Here is a 9,483-nt window from a genome sequence, read left to right as displayed (position 1 = left end):
TCACTGCGTAGCCCCCTTTTTATGTGTTTTGAGTGTATTCCTTGGGGGAACCGTGGAGAGAGAAGGTTTCAATGCATATCCGGCCCTCGAGAGATGTTATAAAAACGTTGCTGTAGGGAGGGAAGCAAGTTCTGTACGTCAGACGGAAAGGCGTGGACGAGTGAGACATGCACTGGTGCAGGGTATGATGTACGGAGTGCTGTTCTGCAAAGACTCTAAATAGGGTACAGAACGGGGCCAAAAACGGAAACGAGGCGGTTGCCACTCTGCCAATTGATGCCCGCGATATTGTCCGTTGGAACGCACGCCCGCCCCGCTCCTCCACCCCTCAGCCCCCACCTTGTCCACGTGGCAACGTGTGGCAACGTGGTCGGAGGCACTGGTCCCTGAAATTTCGAAAACGCAAACGGACTCTACAGGCTCTGCTTACAAGTTGTAAGCAGAGCCTGGCTTCCATCTTCCAACCCCATTTGCAGCATGCCGTACGGCACCACTGGTGCTGTGCAGCAGCACACAAGCGCTTGTGCCCCGTAACTTGAGCACCGTCAAAGCAAGTGTTTTCTGGTTTCCAGGAGCCGTTCCCGAGAATCCATCCGATACCAGCCTCCGCTCGTCGAGAATCCAATCGACTCCTCAGGAATCCACCTCATGCCCCCTTCCCCTCTTCCTTCTCGCCGAGATCCTTCTTTTATATCTTCCCTTATTTATATATACTGTACCCTTGGTACTACCTATCCTACCCGCGCCCTCAAGTGCCGGAGGCTCTGTCTCTAGCGTTCCGCTTCACCTCTTCGCGCCTCCTTCTGGCCCTCTCAATCACCTCCTTGGCGTCCTTCTTCCCTTCGCGATATCCCCGCCCTTTCGTTCCATCTCTCCAAGCGCAAAGCCCGCCGCTGGCCCACGCAACCGCAACCGCCATGCCTCTTTTCTCTTGGCAGCGACCGCCGCCCAGTGCTAATGCAGACGCACTTCGTCACGAATGTGTGGGCGCAACACAAGGGTACCGTATGTTTCGCTTCTCCATTCCGCTTCTGACCACACCCATATAATTTAGAGATGTGCTGTACGGTATTATACTGTACCCTTGGGTACCCTTGACTACACGGTAAATGAACATCCAGGATCACGCGCAATCTCACCAACGATATGCAGCATGCCGCAAAAGCATGCAAATTCGACTAATTTACTTTGACCGTGTCATCCCATGTTTTCCATTTTTACGATTCGCACCGCTCTCTCTCTAGACACTGCACTCTGCCAGTTCTCTATACACGGCCCTCCATCTTCCCCACAATTGCAACTGCTATTAAATGTTTATTAAATCGTATCATCCAGTAACAGCAAGCCTCCCATCGACCGAAAGCGTCTTTTTGCCCCCCCCCCCCCAACCCATATACCAAATTGGCTTACGAGAGGGCACACCATGTCATCTCGTCCGCCATTCCCTCAACAACCCCGGTGGTGTAACCCACTGAACAAATCACATCTTGCCTCCACGCTACGGAATCCGTTAAAGTTTCATCATCGCAAATGTTTGGCTGTCGAGACTGACATCCGTGTCTTCAACAACTTCGCTTACTAACCTCACTTGCAATAATTGCATACAGTCCACCGAACATCGGGGATTCGAGTCGCAAAGAGTCATTCTTCTTCTTCTTGCCTCTCTGGTCAGTCCTATGACCATGACGGACAAGCATATTACAACTCCATTGTTCAACGTGAAAAACAAGCCGGTCTAGGCATAATCCGGACGAAAATTATGCGTCTGGCATCTTCTGCTCCTGTATTTGCCTCTCAAAATCGTCACACGCACGAGCTACCTCATTAATGCGATCAGCAGGCAATAATTGGCGGCTTTCTTCAGATATACTCCCACCGTTTTTGTAATTGCCCTCCAGACTAGATTCTACAGCATAAATAAGGCAATATGCAGAGGCCCTACTCCTGCCTCCCACAGACCACGACAGCATCTCTTTTTCCGATACATGCGTCACTACCGAATCGCTTAATTTCATCCAAGAATGAGAATCCTCCTTCGCGTTCCAGTTTCGAATGAATGTCCAATAGTGCCCGCCGGATGGACCTCCGTCATGGACAAGCACTGCATGCAATTGATATTTCACTCTCTCGAGCTCTTTGTAAGCTTCTTCTTCTTCCTCGTCAAGCGCCCTCGTCTTCAACTGAAGAGCTTCATACTTGCTCCGATCTTGTTGAACTACGCGTGTCAGAATGTCTAAAGACTCCTCTATTTCCTCCCTGGACAATCCATCTACCGCGAACAACTCCGAGGACCCGTTGATACCTTCCCGGAGCCGAGACTGCACTGCGTTGAACGCCGTAAATATATTTTGCTCCACTGCCCGAGTCTTTCCATCAGAAATTCTCGAAGAAGCGTCTGTGCTTGTAGCCCGTGGGATGCGCTCTGAAGAGCGGGCCTCAGGGGAAGCAGATTCCGAAATATCCATTTCAGTGGGAGCACCGATGCTCACTTTGCATTTTGTAGTTTCATTTCGGTAAGAAGAAAAGTTTTCGTACTGCTTCGACATTGAAACCAAGTGATCTCGCTCTCTGCGTAATCTCTGCACAGTCGTCCTCGCACGAATAGACTCAGCCTTGTTCTTATCGAGATACCGATCAAAGTATATGTGACAGGGAAACTTGTACTCCTCGTTCATCTTTTCGGCCTGAGAAATGTCTTTGTTGTACGTTATTCTCTGCAAATAAATAACCATAACCGGAGGCATTCTCGTAAACCAAACACTCTTTGTTGCGGATGTAGATGACTCGGATCTCTTCTCATCCACAAACGGCACCGACCCCACAACCGGAGGGTCCAAGGCACAAGCAATAGCTTCGCTTGATTGTGACATCTCGTACTCTATTCGAGCAAATGCATAGTCATCAAGACCACTGTGCAAGCTGCGGTACTCATTCGCGGTAGCGTTAACAACGATTTCACTAGTTTCGCCAGTTCGGATAGTTCCCTTCGGCCGTTCACCAGTGTTTCCATCATGCGCGTCACGGCAAAGCTCTTGGCGAAATCTTAATGTGAACAAATCTTTGACAATATTTCCAGACACCTTGGCTTCGTCCATCCCATCGAAGGAACTATCTTGTCCTTGTGACTCTGAATTCTTAGCCGCCTCTACTTCGACAGACTCTTCTATTGTAGATAGTCCCTTTAATCCCTTTTCTACAATGTCCAAAAACAAATGGTTAAACTCATATGCATCTTGCTGAGCTCCGATGACAATCGGATCCCCGTTTGGACGGCGCATGGTACGCGCAACGCCAGAAGGGTCCACACAAGTGGAGTTGCTCAATGCCATTGCAGCAAAGAGCTTTTGCAATTCGGCAACAAAATGCACCGCACTAGTCACTTCCGAATATTGCCAGTCTTCTTTAGTGTCTTCCGCTGCAAGCTCTTGTTGATTTTCGTCAGGACCTTGTTGCTGGTCATCTTGCGGGGGTTCAGAGACCCTAGGGGGTTCATCCGTCGCGAAGTCTTCGAATGATTGTTTCAATTGCGAGGCCTCGATAACCCTTTCAATGCGCTCATGATCGTTGCGATCGTCCAACGGTTGCTCGTTAAGCACTGGCTGCTGGAAACGTGGCTGTCCTGGGGAATATGATATGTCCTGTTCCGATTTGGATTCAAAATCCTCGGGGGGTCGGAAAGACAGGATTGCACGGCGGAAATCTGGAAGATGATAATACACTTGCAACAAGGAATTCAAGTAGCAGGTATTGCCAATATTGCGCAAGCCGACAGGTTCGTCCGCTGTGCGTAGGTTCTCCATCCCATCTCCATAACCTTGCCGTTGCCATGTCACCGACCGGTCCTGCACCTGTAAATGTGGGCCATCTTTGAGACTTTCCTCAAGAGCGCGAAGCATCTGTGGATCGTCACTAGTGTTTTGCCGTGCAGACTGTTCCGCCCGCTTGGACAATTCCATGGCCTCAGCGAGATCTCGCTCATCCTGCTCCTTTCGCGATATTTCCATGACTTGCTCCATTTCTGAGGCCTTCTTTATGGCGTAGTTAGATGTCTGCGGATTTGGCGAAATGGTATTTTGTCGAGCGCCATGCAAGCCATCCAAAGAATCGCGTGCTGTTCGAAACTGAGTTCCGGTGTTTTGACTAGGATGGGATGATGTGGAAGATGCGGTGACTTTCGGATTCGAGAGTGCGGGAAAGTTCATTGGGGTGTCTTCCGGTGGCAATTGTAAACCACGGATGTATTCGACAGCCTGCCAGACAGATTCTACACCCGCAGCTATTGCGCTTTCCACGTCAGCGTCTTCGTAGCCCATTTCAGTGAGCGCTTCCTTCAAATCGCTTCGCTGCTGTTCCATGGTCATCGTGGAGATGGCATATGGTTTCGGGTTATGCGCAACGCTCGCACGTTTGGCCAATTCAGAATTCTTGCTTTTCGTTATGAGAGTGTTTCTGCAGACTTTCAGGATTGGCGGCTGGTAGCTTCATGCAAATTATCTTGAAGTACAAGCCAAAAGAGTGCAACGCAAACGACAAAGAAAGCCCACTCAAACGCTGGGCACTGGTAGTGTAGGGGTTAACTGCACAAACTGTGGGTTAGTTGGGGTGAGATCGGAGCAAAGCGACCGTTGAAAGCACCAAAAGGCCAGGGCCGGCAAGTGTCGCGGATCGATATGCGACAAAAACACTAGTCAAGTTCTTGAGACGCCGAATCGCTTAGGAAGTGACCGGCATCTCAAACCTTGTGGGGCGCGCAAGACATTGGGCAACGGTGCTTGATGTGGCTCGCGCCGGACAATGCGGAAAGTCGTTAAGAAACACCCAGTTGAGGGGAGCTGTGGAGGCCCTCAGGTGATATCTCTCATGAGGATATTTTTGACCTGATTTTTTCTGCAACTGCGCATGTTGAAAATTTTCCAGTGATACCCAATTTTGCAGCTCCTCGTTTTTGAGTCATTCACGCGCGCGTGGACAATTGTTCCATAATTCTAAGCAATTCATGCTACAGTAGACCCCCCGTAATAGTGCACCCCTTTGCCAGGCCTCACAAAACGCACTACTGACGTCATGCACTAAAGAAGCAACAGCAAAGCTTATTTACTGTACGACATGAAATGCTCTGCAATGAGCGTCTGGCGGTTCCTCTTTCTATTCTGGTCGTACCCTTCCCGGGGGGCGCTATATTTGGGACGGATCTCAACTGGACCCCAAAGTTCTCTCCAGTTACGAATCGCACTGGTCAACAAAGGACACGGATGACAGCGTTCTAACGTGTTCAATCAAGTCCACGCCTAAAGAAGATGATTGGAGAACCACGAGTGACTGTATGACGACTCATAATCGCCGACCTACTCGGATCGTTTACAACAAAAAAGGGTTCAAATTGGGACAGCGTGGAGATCCCCAATTTCATGTAGAACTCGACATATTCATCAACAGCAACGCCACCTCGCCATCACTTCCTGTCGGCGGACTGCGCGTAGCTGAGAGCCCGTCCCAACAGAACCATGCCTTTCTTTCCGATATCAAGTTAGGCCATATGATTGGTCACTGCGAGGTGCCCACGTGAAAGACATTGATAGTATATATTGAAGACCTTAAGATATATATTTTAGGCTAATTACATTAAAGCAGAAGGTCAGCACAAACAATGAGATGTATAAAATGTACAAATAGAGTGGGTCCTTCAAACTACTGTAGCAACAAATCGAATGATCATCAACATCCACTCGTGCGTCCCCACTTGCAAACTCCTCCTCTCTCCTCCTCTTCCACCATTCCCATATATCACTTACTCCGTCTCTCTGTCTCTCCGCCTGTCTCTCTTTCTCTGTCTCTCTCTACCTCACTAGCTCCAGCTTCCTAACTCTCTTCACATCCCCAGAGTCGTCCCTCCCTTCCCATCCTCAGCTTGCTATCTCCCTCACAAAACGCAGCTTCTTACCTCCCTCACCAACTGCAGCTCCCCCCTCCCTCACCATTCTCAGCCTCCCCTCTCCTTCAAAAACCGCCGCTTCCTGCCTCCCTTTTTATCTGCAGCTCTCTTTCTCCCGGAACGTCCCCAGAGTCGTCCCTCCCTTCCCATTTTCGGCTTTAGTTCTCTCTCACCATCTCCAGCATCCTGGCTCCCTCACCAACTGCAGCTTCTTGCTTCCCTCGCCATCCCCACAGTCTTAGCTCCCCGTCCTGAACTCCAGCTCCATCTCACCTTAGTCAACCCCAGCTTCCCCTTTTCCACTCCATTCCCATCTTTCAACTTTTCTCCTTGCGTACCTCGTTCCATTTCTGTTCGTGTCCCTTCCTCAGTATCGCCAGCGCCCGAGCTTGTCTAGAAGGCCATGACCTTCTATAGCTTCCCACGCCAACCATTTCGAATAATCCAATTGCAGCACTACTTGTAGAGAGGGACGAATATTTATTTGTGGCGTTGGCCTACAGAAGGTCGTTCCAATCGTTTTGCCTTTACCAGATCTATGAGACTGTCACGTTTTCTCGAACCCGCCATTCTTCGTCCTGTTTCCCTACCTTTGTTTGCTGACCGCGTCATTTGTCTGTGCTACCTCAAGCTTTCTGCGTAAACCTGTCTAAACTCCACTGCTGTCATACCTTCTCGTCTCGAACCGCCTTCATCGACAACGAAATTGTGTATCTTCATGGCAGTGCACACAATTCGTGATGACTTCCGTACTGCAAAACGCAAGGGCCTTTGCAAAATGCCCCATTTGGCCACTAAAACCCCAAACGCCTGCTCTACGTGCATTCGTAGTGACGAGTGGTAGAAATTGAACGCATTTTCTGTCTCTGTAACCTGCGAGCTTGGTACAGGTGTTATGACAGTTTCAGTGCACAAATATGCTTCGTCAGCGGCTATCAAAAATTCTTCGCACAAACGGCCCTCCTGGAGATATCTTCCTAAACTTGAGGTCTCATGACTGAGCGAGTCATGAGTCGAACCCACGCAGCGACAGGAGTATGTCAGAAAACGATAATTGGAGTCCACCATAGCTTGCACACAAAGGGCGTAAACCCCTTTTCTGTTGTAGTACGACGCGGGGTTTTCTTCCTCCCTTGGTTTAGTGATTTTAACTGCAAGACCATCTAGAGCCCCGACACATCCGTCCAACGGACTAAGTGTTTTTCTTGAGGTTTTGAAAGCGATTGATGATGTATAGAGATCTTCTCTTGTTTTTGGCAGTCCAGGAAGCCGGAGGACCACATTTAGCACACTTACAGTGTCCTCAAAAATTCTGTGGATAGTAGATTTCCTCACGTGGTAGCTTGATATGAGGTCCCACATATCTGCTCCAGCTAGTAGGCGTAAGGTGATTCCGAGGCGCATATCTGGCATGACAGTTGTTCTCTTTGACCTTTGACCCATCTCAATGTTTTTCTGAATTACACTGAATAAGTCGCAACAATTTCGCGAAGATGGGACGAGACATTCGGAATGCGCTGGAAAACTCCTCATCGGTATAAATTGAAGTTACAGATAAGAACGTCCAATTCACACGCAAAGGTCTCCCTACAGTACTTTGAGATTTTTTTTGAGATGCGTTTTCTTCTTTTGTGATAGGAGGAAAAGCACGGAAGCATATGCATACCAACACGCCGCCACCTTTCCATTACTTCATTCCATTTTCACATACGAGTGGAGGCCTTGGACTCCATGTAGCCAAATTCGAACTTCCAGTAGGGTCCAGCTATGGAAAGTCGGCGGGACTCCGGCTTGCAGTACACTATCTATGGTCTTGAAGGGAGGGCGTTGTTAGGGTTCCGTAAACACCGCCGCCGTGTGTACACCGCCTCCCATAACTGTAAGCCACCGTCGCTATCCGGTCTACTGCTATCATTTTTGTATCACTACGAGGCGGCTTCGATGGAGGTTATTTTTTCGGGTCTTCCAACAGTTTGCGGAGGTGATTTTTGGCTGACGCATAATGTTCCTTCATCATTTCTTGTAGCTCAGCGTCGGCCTCTGGCAATGTTCTAGTTGATAATCCATCATGGTCCATGCTTACAGCGGTTTTAATAAGGCCAAAAAGTTCAGACTGTGCCTTGATTCTCTCGATGGCAATGATATCGGGAGAAGGCGTGTTTTGACAAAGATTAGTAATAGCGGTAGTCACCTTCTTCATTTCTTCCCTTAAATCGATATCGTCGCTCCGCCTTCGCTTGCGTGAACCGCTTGAGGTGGGAAGAGATAGGCTCTCCGGGATTTCGGCCATGGCGTCGTCCAAGGCCTCACAAATTTCCTCGTACCCCCTTTTATCGGCGCATGTCATCACTTTTGAAGCCATGTTCATAAAGTCAGTATTCACAGAGGGAGTACCGCATCTGCACACCACAAAAAACAATAAAAGAGGCTTAGACTTGGCAGTGAGCTCTCCTCGTGCGGTGCTTAAAAACTCAGGAAATCGATCAGGATCGCCTTGTCCCGAGCGCTGCCAGCGATCGAGGGGATCGCTGAACTCAGAACGCAGCTTGCAAAAGTGCTCTTTGAGATTCTCTCCACCGCGAAAACACGGAGGGCACCGTTCTGCAGACACGTTTGAAAGCACTCCGATCAGCTCTGGGAGTAGTGGCTTATGATTGACGTCATTAAACACCTTTTCTACCACATCCACCCAAAAATAATCCCTCCGTAGGTTGGCATCAAGTGCTGCCGCGCTCATCTCTTTTCCAGAAATAATTAATGCTCTTCGGCAAGCTTCATGGTCACGCAAAGTGAGGCATAGACGGGCATATTCATTCAAAGAAAACGGCTCCAGTGGTGCAATATTTTCGTTTTCGAGTATAATATCTTCGGACACGTGCCGTGTCTTGAGTGAAAATTTTCTGACGTCATCTTGGCCACTTTGGATTCTCCCCGTCCCCACAGTTAGCATTTTTAGTTGCCCCTTTGAGCGCGTCTGCGTGTGGCGGTTGCCATTGAAAGTGCTCACCTTGAATAAAGTTGAACAATACGGGTTTTCGCCCATAACTTCCTCAATTGGTTGACCGTCTTCGCACTTATTCAACACGTACAGTACGCATTCAGCAACAATCTCATTCTTTCTGCCGTGAGATCTTAAGCTCCAAGGTGAACTAATTTTTTTGAGATCTTTAACTGTCAACGACGAAAAAAATCGATAGGCTTTAGAAATCACTTTTTCCGGGATCGCCGTTTCTTTGATTGGGGTTTGTGAAGGATAGATTTGCAGTGCTGGCTGAATCGGTATCGGGCTTATATGATCTTCGTATTCTGAAAGGGAGGCAAATTCCAAGTCAAGAGGTGGGACGATTAGGGCCAACTCTTCAGATCCCGAGGACCTCGTCTTTCCCGGAGAAGACGTGATTTCGTCTCTATTCATGAGATGGGATATGCGCCAGCGATATTCGGTTGAAAAAGCGTGTGAAGGGAGATATGGCATCCAGGAGTGCTGGAGACAATATGGAGGTGGAGTCGACAAAAGATGGTGCTAGACGGGAGACGGTTTGTTGCACGGA

The 9,483-nt window shown here is 48.9% G+C and overlaps 2 protein-coding genes across 2 annotated transcripts in view; both read right to left on the bottom strand.

Annotated features, from left to right (window-relative positions):
- CHC_T00001666001 (hypothetical protein) overlaps positions 1–169 on the bottom strand; it is a 1,300-nt gene extending 1,131 nt beyond the window's left edge. The window contains exons 1-2 of the mRNA XM_005712614.1: positions 138–169; positions 1–3 (exon numbers count right to left, since the gene is read on the bottom strand). The exon at positions 1–3 is cut by the window's left edge and continues 985 nt beyond it. Of these exons, the coding sequence (XP_005712671.1) occupies positions 1–3; positions 138–169 (35 nt within the window). The remainder of the gene's footprint in view (positions 4–137) is intronic.
- Positions 170–1,406: 1,237 nt separating this feature from the next.
- Positions 1,407–4,759, bottom strand: CHC_T00001665001 (hypothetical protein). Its single transcript, XM_005712613.1, has 3 exons — positions 4,739–4,759; positions 1,810–4,472; positions 1,407–1,560 (listed from the first exon to the last, which is right to left on the bottom strand). Exons 1-3 carry the CDS (start codon positions 4,757–4,759, stop codon positions 1,407–1,409), a joined length of 2,838 nt encoding a protein of 945 aa, XP_005712670.1.
- Positions 4,760–9,483: the final 4,724 nt, after the last annotated feature.

This window comes from Chondrus crispus, genomic scaffold (assembly GCF_000350225.1).
Source record: "Chondrus crispus Stackhouse genomic scaffold, scaffold_108, whole genome shotgun sequence".
NCBI lineage: Eukaryota > Rhodophyta > Florideophyceae > Gigartinales > Gigartinaceae > Chondrus > Chondrus crispus.
This window is presented reverse-complemented; position numbering and strand designations above follow the sequence as displayed.

Coding starts and splice junctions, on each gene's coding strand:
- CHC_T00001665001 (XM_005712613.1), bottom strand. CDS start 4,759: ATGTCTTGCGCGCCCCACAAG. Junction 4,473..4,738: donor TGTCTTGCGCGCCCCACAAG/GTTTGAGATGCC, acceptor TGAAGCTACCAG/CCGCCAATCCTGAAAGTCTG. Junction 1,561..1,809: donor ATTAATGAGGTAGCTCGTGC/GTGTGACGATTT, acceptor AAGTTGTTGAAG/ACACGGATGTCAGTCTCGAC.